The 13244-nt window shown below is 38.1% G+C and overlaps 1 protein-coding gene across 1 annotated transcript; it reads left to right on the forward strand.

The window, feature by feature from the left end:
• The first annotated feature begins 1883 nt into the window (after window positions 1-1883).
• On the forward strand, window positions 1884-7974 carry si:dkey-87k14.1 (leucine-rich repeat transmembrane protein FLRT2). The gene is made up of 2 exons (XM_026926019.3): window positions 1884-2751; window positions 4499-7974. Exon 2 carries the CDS (start codon window positions 4917-4919, stop codon window positions 6906-6908), a length of 1992 nt encoding a protein of 663 aa, XP_026781820.1. The 5' UTR covers window positions 1884-2751; window positions 4499-4916; the 3' UTR covers window positions 6909-7974.
• The last annotated feature ends 5270 nt before the right edge of the window (window positions 7975-13244 follow it).

The following is a 13244-nucleotide window of genomic DNA, read 5'->3' on the forward strand; positions in this document are numbered from 1 at the left end:
TTTATTAGGTAACTATTAGCGACATTGCTGACCTTAAACAACGTAATACTGACTTTATTAGGTAACTATTAGCGACATTGCTGACCTTAAACAACGTAATACTGATTTTATTAGGTAACTATTAGCGACAGGTCTGACCTTAAATAATGTAATACTGACTCTACTAGGCAACTATTCATGACATGCCTGACCTTCAACATAATATTGACTCTACTAGGTAACTATTAGCAACATGGCTGACCTTAAATAACATAATACTGACTTTAATAGGTGAATATTCCTGACATGGCTGACCTTAAACAGGTAGGTAGGTAACTATTAGACATGACTTTTGCTGGTCTGTCTTCTTTGTTTTACTTATTTACTAGACTTGGAATTTTAATAATTTTGCTCTGTGGTATTTTTTAATTTCCTACATAGCTGTGACATTGCATGCCAAGCCAACTGACCACTTTTCATGCATATACTTGTCCCTGACAGATGGGTTGAATGCCTCCATGTTTTGTTGATTCACATATTTCAGTCCAAACTCAGCATTTCCTTACAATTAGCTTTTCTCAACTTTCTATGTACAGTATGTGCAAAAGTCTTAGGCACCCTATTTAAATTTTTTATTACAAACTGTTATAGATTTTTATTTTAACTCTTCTACATTCATTATCAAGTCAGTACAAAAATATTTTAGATTTCCAAACATAAGTTTTCCAGCATAAAATTAAATGGTACAGAAAAATGTTTGTATGTCAGTAAAAAAAAGCAGTATATTATGCAAGAGACCACTTTTCCTACAAAAAACATAATGAAGGCTGCTGGGTTTTGCTGCAAAAATAAGAAGCGAGTGTGACAGTAAAGTCTCCAGAAGAACTGTGGCTGGTTCTGCAAGATGCTCAGTAACACTTACAGCTCATTTCCTTATAAAACTGCACATACTGCACCTGAGACTACTGTTTTTTTTTAAAGCGAAGGATCGTCACACCAAATATCGACTTTGTTTCATTTATTACTGTTTACTGCTCTTATATATACATACATACATACATACATATATATATATATATTTTCGAAGGCATCTTTGCTCTACAGCATCTTTGCATGTGCCTAAGATTTTTGCACAGTACTGTATGTTGTACTCTATGGTGGAGGCACCACCTATTATATTATATTATATTATATTATTATATTTTTGGGTTGTCCGTGCATCAGCCAGAGATTCCCATTAGGGTGATATCTCAAGAACGCGTGGTTGATTGTTTGTAGGGTTTATACGGGATTGTCATCATGACCAGCAGATTTTTTTTGGAATTGATCCAAAGAGGGTCAAGGTCACAACAAGGTCAAGCGTCTCAAAATAGTTTTTTTTCAATAGGATATTTCAGGCATACAAATTAGTAAGTAAATTAGTAAAGATGGACTAGACTTGGCATCCCTGTCAACACCGTTGGCATCGAGTTCTACTTTTTTTTTTCTGCTACAAATTCCTGTATTACCCAATTTATTACTATTTTATCTTAATTACTTTATGTTTTAGAAGTATTTATTCTTAGAATTTCTATTGCATTATTCTTTCCTTTGTTTTCTGCTTCTTCTGTTAGTTTGTTTTTTTCTTGCACTTTGACCTGCATTTTAATGAAAGGTAATATGAAATTTATGAAAGGTAATATGATGATGATGATGATTATTATTATTATTATTATTATTATTATTATTATTGTTGTTGTTGTTGTTGTTGTTGTTATTATTTAGTTCTTGACCATAGCCTGGTCCAGTCTGTGTAACCCTACGCTGCTCAACAGCGCCACTAGTGGTCAGAAAGTTACATTGGCCATTTTTACACGTATTTTTGATGAATCTATGTGAGGGACAGGATTTGAAGGGGTGATACGCCACCAGTATGTTCCTTCAGAATGCTTTTATATGCAAAACCTCTTCTTTCCAACCTGTTTGATTTGGTAATATTTTATATTCTGCGTCTACAGAGTGCTCGAGTTATTAAGTTATTGTTTTTGGCTCTGAGTTGCGTCATCAAAAGCGCCTGGAGAATTGACTCGTTCTGAAGAGTCGAACAAAAAAAGAACCGAGTCTTCTAATCGAATCACCCGTGGCTAGATTGAAGCAGGAGCAGCAGGAGCAGCAGGACACACGCGCACATGCACGCACACACACACTCTCACACACACACACACTCACTCATACACCCCGCACGCACGCACACACACGCGCGCGCGCGCAGGAACGGAGAGCCGGACGCGTTTCGGCACTATGCTGCCGCTGCAAACCCCGAGCCTTACACCAAAGGAGTTTCACCATCCCGGAGAGCAACATCACACAGCTGCTGACTTTTTTACACCCAAACCGTGGATAAAACTAAATGATGCACGATTTCCGAAGATGGGCAATCTTAGGAGAGCGCACACTGCACGCTGCACGCGCCAAGACTAAAGACTTAACCCCAGATCTAATTAAATCCACTTCTGCTGTTCCCAGAGTTCCACAGCGAGATCCTAAAACTCCAACCACCAAATGCGCGCGGAAATCTTCACCATAATCTCATCTTAAACATTTCCCTGGGACTCGGAGATTGTGGATAAAACCCGCTGTGTGTGTGTGTGTGCGTGTGTGTTTGCATATGTGTGTGTGTTTGCATATGTGTGTGTCTGTGTATGTGTGTGTTTATTCCATCTACGGGATCTTAATTTCTGGAGAAAACACCCTGGAGCTATAGGACAGGTTTAAAATCCAACATCCATGCAGGTAAAAAACATTTATTATTTTGATCATGTCTATGCAATAGAAATGAACTCAGAATTTAAAATTAATGCATTTTCTTTTCCAGTTATTACACTAATCTTCTTTACAAGCTCGAAATGAAGCTGAAAACTTCTTGCACATACATCTGCATTGAGTTTGCATTGTATTTCAGTCTATTTTCATATATTTCTAAACACTTGGTGATGTTTAAAGCAGCACTCTGCCAATTTGGACCCATGGCAGTTAAAGCTGTTGCGATGCATCTTCAATGGTTCGAGAGATCCACACTGCAACTCTATAATCTCTATTTATTGGCTTTGTTTGTGCAGATTGCCTGTATTTTTGCCCCATGCTTATGGAACTGCTCTTATAGGCTGCAGGGTGTCTCTATTACAGAGACACAGCAACCAGAATTTAAAAAAAAACAAAAAAAAAACACATCTGTTAAAAGGACATTTTATGATATTTGTGGAAAAATAGGTCTAGAGAATAAAGAATGCAATCACTGTTGCATGGTGTAGTTGTATTCCAGTATGTATTATGCATGCATGTTATTGCATAGTGTGCATAATACACTGTACAATTGTATACCTGCATGTCCGTAAGCATTCATGTGCAGTATAAAATCTCATCTCATATGATAAATATAATTTACAGAAATTTGTATATGTGTATATACAGTACATGGGCTCATGAAAATTGGTTGTTGTTGTTGTTGTTGTTTTCCATTGCAAGCAATAAGATGATCAAGCTGGAGAAAAATCACAAAAATATTAAATGCTGTATATTATGTAAATAGTGACTAGCATGAAAATTGATTGTTCAAGATCAATCTGGAGCAAAATATTCCAAATATATAAAATATGTAGATTTAATATTGGAAGAAAAGTGCAAGGAGTAATTTTAGTAGGTATTCGGTAATTGACAAAAATAGTTATGCAATATATATATTTTTTTTTTATATATTGAACAAGTCATTAAATTAGCATGATTCAGTAAATAATTAAATGTAAGTAGGTTGTATTTTTAACATGCCACCTTTTCGGGAATTGGTGTACCAAGTGAAGCAGTTTCTGTCAAATCCGCTCTTTTCTCTTTGCTCCATTACTTGAAGGATGTAGCCTGTGTAATGATTTAAATAGCTGCCAGTGTTTATTGACAGTAAAGCTGTGCTTGTGCTGAAACAGAGGTACATCTGTGCTTCCAGCCTTTTTAACAGGACGCCCAACACATTGATTTAAAAGGAAGCGCTCTTACTGTCCTCGAGGCCGGGAATCATTACCACTGAGAGTGAGCTTACTGCCTGAGCATCGGAACACAGACCTGTCTGTCAGTGTGGCATTTGACAGATTAACCACCTCGGTGCCCTTTACAAGTCCAAATGCACGGAGTGTCACCAAGTGTCTTCTCCTCATTTGGAGTGTATACTGATGACTTGCTGTGCAAAGATCTTATTCCATTTTCCATTCTTTTTCTTTTTCTTTCTTTTTTTTTTTTGTCTTATGAAAAGCCAAAGGTTCCTTGTAAACCTTTGTTGGCTTTATGTTTCCATTTGGCCATTTTATGAGGCCATTGTTCAAAAAAATAAGTAACACTTATTGTATTGTTTATTGTATTTTATCCTGATAAATTGTTTAAAATTCTCTGATTTTACCACTTGATCTTTTCTACACCTCAGCAAGCTAATAAATCACTAACGTAATGTTGCATGTCTCTGAAGAGAACACTTATCTATTTTGTGTTAATACAGGGAAATGGACCCAAATGCCCCATGCGAGCGAAGCTGTGTCATTCAGAGAGCAGCCGGCTGTGACCAGAGAGGAGCTTGTCACTGATAAAACTGCCAAACGTGCTGTTTTGGTCCACGTACTTAAAGCGGCCCTCCCTGGCCTCCGAGTGAAAATGTGATGAGCTTGGCTATCAGTCTCAACCCAAGCATGGATGGAGGCAAGCAAGGGAGGCACACAGGCTAATGAGACCATTGGTCTTGTGTTGGGGGGGCTTAGGAGAGCCAATTACAGGAGGATTATCCACTTTTCTCCAGCGTAGCTCCACCGTGGAAAGCTTCAAGAGCTGTTAAAAACTTCAACCTGGTGGAATTTACTCCTTTTTTTATTGCTTTGTACTTGCAGCCCCTCTGAGCTGTTTGTGTTTTCTCCCCACCAAAAATGGAGATACAGGTACGAATATGGAATAAAGATGTGATGATCTTTATTAGACCATGGATACCGATCCTACTAGGCCTTCACATGCAGTTCTCCTGGGCCACGACTTGCCCAGATGAGTGCCGCTGTGACAGAACCTTTGTGTACTGCAACGAAAGGAGCCTAACATCAGTGCCTCTGGGGATAGGTGAGGGTTACAAAACCCTCTACCTCCACAACAACCAAATCAACAATGCTGGATTTCCAGCAGAGCTACACAACGTTGCTTCGGTAGAGACGGTGTATCTCTACGGCAACCAGTTGGACGAATTCCCAGTCAACCTGCCCAAAAACACGCGGGTGCTCCACCTGCAGGAGAACAACATTCAGACAGTGTCACGTGCGGCGCTGGCCCAGCTCCTGCGCCTTGAGGAGCTCTACCTGGATGACAACTCTATCTCCACAGTGGGTGTGGAGGAAGGGGCATTCAGGGAAGCCATCAGTCTCAAAATCCTCTTCCTAACCAAGAATCATCTGAGCAGCGTGCCCGTTGGACTCCCTGAAGAGCTCAAGGAGCTGCGTTTGGATGAAAACCGGATAGCTCTCATCAGTGATGATGCCTTTGAGAATGTAACAGGGCTTGAGCGCCTCCTTCTGGATGGAAACCTCCTGACAGATGAAGGCTTGGCCCCAGGAGCATTCCAGGGTTTGGTTAACCTTAAAACCCTGTCCATGGCACGCAATTCCCTGATGGTCCCTCCTCCTAATCTGCCCACCCAGTGTTTGGTCAAGCTCAGCTTGCAGGATAATCTGATGAATGAGATCCCTTTGACGGCTTTCCATGGCCTGCACCGCCTCGAGAGACTGGATATTTCCAACAACCAGCTGCAGACTCTCACACAGGGGGTCTTTGATGGTCTCCTTAGCCTGAGACAGCTCACTGTTCGAAACAATCTTTGGCTCTGTGACTGCAACATTAAATGGGTCATATTGTGGCTAAAGTCCTTGCCGGCCACGCTGAACGTCCGTGGCTTCATGTGCCAGAAGCCTGAGAGTGTGCGTGGTATGGTAATCAGAGAGCTAAATTTGGAGTTGATCCAGTGCCCCAGCAGTACAGCCATAGTGCCACGATCAACACAACAGCCGACACACTCCTCTTTGCCTACTGCTGAGTCAGCCACTGAAACAGGCTTCTCAACCCCAAACTACGTCCATACTCCCAGCTTTGCACCCGCACCATCTGCCCTGCCAACCGAGCACGGAGATAAAGAACTGAGGACAGATGTCCCTGAGGATCCTGTGCAGGAATCGCTTCGTGTTTCCTTCATTGTCTTAAACAGCACGTGCGTCCAGGTGAACTGGATATCTACCTTCACTGTCACAGCGTACAAGGTGACTTGGGTCAAGATGGGTCACAGTTTGATAGGCGACCCTATGCAGGAGACTATGGTTGAAGGTGAGCAACAGAGAATACACCTGACCAACCTGGATCCCAAATCCATCTACCGAATTTGCGTGGATCCGCTGGATGCTTTCAACAATTATCACACAGGAGAAGACACGATTTGCTCGGAGGTGATGACCAAGCCGGCCTCCTATGACTTGGACGAGAAGGCCGAGCAGGCGAGCCAACAGGACCTCGGCTCATCTCTGCTGCTGGCCGGCCTGATCGGAGGGGCTGTGCTTGTCGTCCTGGTGCTGCTGCTTAGCATATTCTGCTGGCACATGCACAAGAAGGGACGGTCGTCCTCATCCAAATGGAAATATAACCGAGGGAGGAGGAAAGACGATTACTGTGAAGCAGGCACAAAAAAGGATAACTCCATCCTGGAGATGACCGAGACTAGCTTTCAGATAGTTTCTTTGAACAACCAACAGCTCCTTAAAGGGGACTACCGAATTCAGCCCATTTACACTCCTAATGGAGGCCTTGGCTACAGAGACTGCCACGTGGCCAACAACAGTACAAGCTACAGCAAGAATAGCGTTCCAGAGTCTAACCCTTGCCATACATGATGGTTTTCGAAAGGTATTAATCCTTTGTATTAAAAATTCGACTTAAATACGCTGTACAGTATATATTTCAAAGATGAACTGTAAATGCTGTAATTTATACTCTTATCAGTGATATCGCCTTCTTTTGTATTCCGAGTAAAATGCAAAAACAATTTATGATGTACTAGTTTCTCCTGTTGTATTACTACTGCGCTCGTAGGAAACCATCTGAGTATCATAAACTGGAGTATGTATGCAGATAATTGTTTACATTGTTGTGCACAAAAATCACAGAAAGTGCCCAGAAATATATAGATGATTATCTAGAATTGGAAAAAAATTGATGGTTAGTAAGGGTCTGATTGTGAGTGAGTATGAGTGAGAAACTGATTCACATTATTTATGCTCGTCTGACTTCTTTGTTCTTTAGTTGTACCACAAGATGGCATTTTTGTTTCTTTTCCTTACATTAATTGGCACCTTTTTCAAGCTTGTTCATTAATCTGACTTCCAGAATCAGCTGTTCAGGTTAAGTGGTCTGCAAATACAGAGAGAAAATTCTACCTGCCAAAAAACCCAGGGCTTATTTGTTAAGTGAAGAAAAAAAAGAAAGAGAAAAGCAGGGTGGTGATGGAAGATGTGCTTACTGGGTGCGTACATTAATGGATTGCAAAAAAATGAAATGTATTCCACTGTGAAAACCACAACTGCAAAGTATGAATTAGCACAGTCTGGCATTTTAGCTGCACAGCTCTTGGAAAGGAAGACTGATGATAATTGACCATTATCATTCTGCTTCTGGGGGCAACTTTCTTCACGTACAGCTTTTTGTGTATTTATTTTTACTAAATTGGCCAGGTAATAGTGTCGGAAAGCATTAGACTGGAATACATCAGATCAGGAAGATTCATGGCTTGGCTGCATCATTATCTGGTTTGAAGGCTTCTTATCCTAATTGTCTTGCTCTGCAAACAACTCTGTGAAACATAAATATCCAAAATATGACCACGTATTGTTTCTTTGCATATATCCATGCATTATTTCCAAGAATATCAATAAACGTTGTCACGATGTTGACTAGAATAAGTATTTTACCGTTGGATATACTTCATTCTAAGGAACTGCTTTATTTCGTGCGTCCTCTTGACTGTTATAGATATGATAACCAGCTCATAACACTGTCATGCCATGTCATGAATGTCAGATTAACGTCTATGGATTAGCTTTACGATGACATTTTGCCGTGGTCTGGCTCATTTTAATGATTGAAGAAATCATAAATATCACCATGTTGGTTGGATAATTGGTTGCATTATTTATTTCAAGTCAGACTTTCATTGTATCATTAGTGTAATTATGTATTTTTTTTATGTTTATCTATGTTTAAGCCATTCCTTCTCATACAAAAAATAAAAACAGTCAGTCAAAAAGTTGCCAGAAATGTTATGCCAGACACAGAACTGGGTTGTTGTTGTCGCACTTGTTTGAAGAATTGCATTATTAGTTTGGCTCCACAAAGTATGAGTCGTGTCATTTCACAGCTAATAACTTGCACACAATAAATAACGCAATAAAACCTACCGCCACCCCCCCAACCCCCTTCTCGGCGCGACCTTTTCGTTCGAGTCTCTCAGGGTCTGTGAGGAGACAGTAATTAGCTATTAAATCTGCACATCTGGGTCCTCCAGCTGTGTGGTCATCTCCGAATGAGCTGCTGGATCTCAATTCCGCAGCTCTCTCCAACATGCCCCAGAGACCAGAGGGATGCTCAAGTGCAGCTTGGTTATATTAGTTCAGTGGCTGGGTTCAGAACAACAGCCGTTTGTAATCGCAAACAAAACACTGCTGAACAGCGGGCAGCGCCGTCTCCATTTATTCCAATCAATTAATACTGGAATTCCAATTTGGTCGCAGATTTTTCGAGCCAGACCACTATTCCCTAAAGTCGGGGTTAATGGGTTTTGCTGCATATCTGTTTTTCTCACTGAGATGTGATTCAGAAACTGTGAATAATCAATTAAAGTTTCTCAAGCAGTAGCCAGGAACACTTTCTATGAAGCTTATTATAATCATAAACCATTATTAACTGTGCTAATAATTCCTTGTTAGCTTCTTTTTTTTTTATCAACCTTTTTATAATAATGCCTCTTAAGCCTCTAATAAGTAAGTCCTTGATCGTTTATAATCATGCCATAACACGTGTCACTATTTTATGTACACTATATAAAGCCATATGTTGTATTGTACAACCTTTATAACTAATAATAACCTGTGCAGAATGATAAACTAACTATAATATTTATTAATAATTATAAAATGATTATAAACATGTAAAATGTCATCATTGAGTGCAATTTCTATGAAGGTCACATTTATATTGAACTCTGAACACATTCATGTTATGTTATTATGCATTCATAATGCATTATAACATGAAATGAGCACGTTTATTGAGTGTGTTACCAATTCTATGAAGGTCATATTTATAATGAACTAGGAACACATTCATATCATGGTATAATCTATTCATAAGTCATCAGGAATGCATTGTTTTAATTACTTATGAAAATGCATTGCACATTAATAACTATCCTTATTATGCATTATGAATTGCTGAACATTATGAACATTTTGCATTATAAGTAGTGTTCCTAACAGATTATAACACCAATACCAAAGAAACTGGGTAACATTCTAGGAAGGTCATATCTATAATATACTGTGAATATCTTCATGTCATATTATAATGCATTCATAAGGAATTATATGCATTGTTATAACGTATAATTAATTATGAAAATGCATTACAATCTATTTTGTATTGATGCATTGTAAGTAGTGTTCATAACACGTTATATCGCCAAGCCCCACTTTGCATAGTGCATTATAACAAGATATAATGGTGATATGATGTGTTATAAGAATCACTAATAGCTTAATTTAAGAATGACTTATAAACAATGCTACAAACTGCTACAAAACTTTTCATAAATAACTATATTGAGGTGAATAATGCCTTATAAATGCATTAGAACATGTTAGGAATGTATTCACAAGTCATTATACATATGGCCTTCATAGAAGGTGTTACCAATGTCATGTAGTGTACTGCATAACCTTTAAAACTAATAACGACCTGTACATAATTATAAAGCAGCTCTAATATGTCAGCTCATTATAAACATGAAAAATATCATCATTGCTGACATTGTGGTAGCAATTTCTATGTGGTCTAATACATTCACAAGGCATTATGAATGCATTGTTTCAGTTACTTGAAATTGCATTACACTTTATAGCTATTTTTTTATGATTTGTTAATATGATGCATTATATGTGGTGTCCATAACACATTATAACACCAATACTTTAATACCTGTCTTTTTTTTTTTTTTCTTTAACAAATATATGTTCAGGAAATCAAACTACAAAACATCTGGACATAGTGCACTTAGCAAATTGAGGCTAAATTTCTGTAGTGTTATAATGTCTTATAAACACTACTTGCACTCCAAACGCATTCTGTTAATGATTTATTAATGCATTATTAATGCACCATTGCTATAAGCTTTAGAAAAATGCCTTTTCGTAAATAAGTATACCAATGTGTGTGATGCTTATGAATGCATTATAACATGTTATGAATGTATTCGTAGGTTATTATACTACATATGGCCTTCATAGAAAGTGAATGTTAAATTATTCCTCATTATAGGTATTACCTGTGACAGTTTCTATGGAGCCTGTAGTTATAACTCATTACAACTGCTTATAAGTCTTTGTAAGCTGGTAATGATTCTGCATAAGCATTGTATAAACTCTACTGATGCTTCATAAAGCTCTAATATGAAAATGGGACTATTCATTACAATGCCATGTTGTGTACTGCACAACCTTTCTAATTAATAATGACCTGAGCATAATTATAAAGCAAGGGTAAACTTTATTAACAGTTATAAACACATTATAAACATTACATAAACACTTCATTCTAGATTAAATACAAAAACACATACAATTGTGATTTGAAAACTTTAATGATAAATTGAAAATAAAAAATATATATGAATTATTTATAAATAAATCACGTCTTTAAAACTTTACTTGATGCACTCGGTGACATTTTAAATATTTATAATCTTTTTTTTTTATATATAATTGTGATTAAATATTACAGTCGCTTTATAATTATACAAAGACTATTGCAAGGAACAAACACTTGGATGCGTGGTGTTATAAGAAAATAATAAATGTGTTTTAGTGTTTTATTCCTCTTATACCACAGCAGTTTGTCAACATTTTTTAATTAAACAATAAACAAGTCATACTTTTTATCCGTTTATAGTTACATTTAATGCTGTGGAACATCCACAAAACAGGTTGTTGTTTATATTACAGCAGCTATAAACAGTTGCTCCCTCTATTTTATTCTTTTTAAAGAAGTTAATAAGCTTGTCATGTTACTGAGAATCCGGAAAGCACAAAGTCGTCTGTCCTGGAGACTAGACTTGACTTGCTGGAAGTGCTGACACTGGAGACTCCTTACATTAACATATTAAATTACAGAATTCTGTCTCTTTACAGAACACTTCACCATATCAACGATTATATAAATTTTCTTTATTATATAGTTGTAGATTATGTTAAGCATCTGTGATTTAGCTGTTACTATAGAAACGATAATGTATTGGAAATTGCAGTCGGAATTACTGTGATAGGAAATCTTCTGACCAATCAGAATCGAGAATTCAACAGCACTGCCTTATAAGGCATTGTAATGAATAGCGACACTTGCAACATGATTATAAGTTATTGAGGAATCAAGGATGCTTTATGGGGTATTATTAGAGTTTATAAAATATAAGAATTATGTTAATAAGCATTATAAGTTAGAATGATTAATGAATATGGGCTTCATAGAAAGTGCTACAAAGTGAGTTCATTTCCCACTGACGGCGTGTGTTCAGGCCACAGGTTTATAAAGCTATGTGGCAGATGGATGCATGTGGGAGGCTGGGGTATTCATTTTGAGCTGCTGGAGGGCCGTGGCGGGGTAAGACGTGAAATCTGTGTCACAATGGATCTGTGCTTTGCCTTGGGTGAAAGAAACAGAAGCTGCGGTAAATTGAATATACGCACTGTAAAACATGCCGTTAGGAGAGATGCAGCCGAGTGAAAAATACAGCCCGCTTCCCTGTTGTTAAACATCAAAAGACTCAACATTTATCCACTAAATGCCTTGATGTGGATCGTTAAGTCTGACGCCTTTGACCAGCGTCATTCTCTGAAGCTATAACTCAAAAGAGATGCTCCGAGTTTGCAGGTCAGGGCATCGATAAATGTCAAGGCTGTTAATTAGGCATGGTAACGGTGTACTAACCTGCGACAGTGAAGCATCATGCTAGCACTGATGTGTTTTTTTTTTGTTGTTGTTGTTGTTTTGTTCTCCAAGCCTGCGCTAGGGAACAATGCCGTGTGTGTGTGTGTGTGTGGATGTATACATCCATCTGCCCACGCCTCCATCTGATGCGTCTAGCTCTACAGTGTAACTCCAGCGCTGTCCAGCTGTCGAGTCTGTGCACAGCCAATTATCGATCGCTCCGTGCTCCTCAGAATTATGAAAAATGAACAGGATTTGAGAGCAACTTAGAACTGTGAGCAAGTCCCCCTTCTCTGGTGCTGAGACTCAAAAAAAAGATTAAATAAATTACAAAAAAAAAAAAAAAACAAGGAAAAGGTGGCTATATTCCAGTGTAATCCTACTGGTAATTGATTTGGACTGGATGAAGATGAAAAGTTGATAGATATTTAATGAGCAAAATTATTTAAAGAGCTGAAATTTCACACAGAAATGGGAACATATGCTCTACATGGCATAAATAGAATTTATTGTTATGCATTGCAGATATATTACAGGTGTCGTGTGGGTTGAGCTAGGATTGTTGGCGAGATAATAAATAAATATTATAATAATAACAGAGGAGTGTCAGGATGACAAGTCGGCTGCTCGCACAGAAAGTATACTCGGGTTATTTGGAGAACGCTCATACTGAGTAATCACCATGTCCTACTGTTCTGAGGTTTTACATCTAAACATTAATGCTTCAACTTAATCAAAAAAAAAAAAAAAAAAAAAAACACCTTTTCTTGCATCCTTTCCATGATTACTGCGCATCCAATCAGCCGGGATGCCAAACAGCACACGCTCTCTAGGGGGCAAATTTGAGCATGGTATAGTGTACCGTCTGCACTACAGCAAGGAAATGAAAAACAACAATGTTAATATTCATGAAAAGCACAGAAAGCACAACATTTCACGCAGAGAATTGGCAGAATTTCTAAACATTCTTTCCTTTA

This window comes from Pangasianodon hypophthalmus, chromosome 10 (genome assembly GCF_027358585.1).
Source record: "Pangasianodon hypophthalmus isolate fPanHyp1 chromosome 10, fPanHyp1.pri, whole genome shotgun sequence".
NCBI lineage: Eukaryota > Metazoa > Chordata > Actinopteri > Siluriformes > Pangasiidae > Pangasianodon > Pangasianodon hypophthalmus.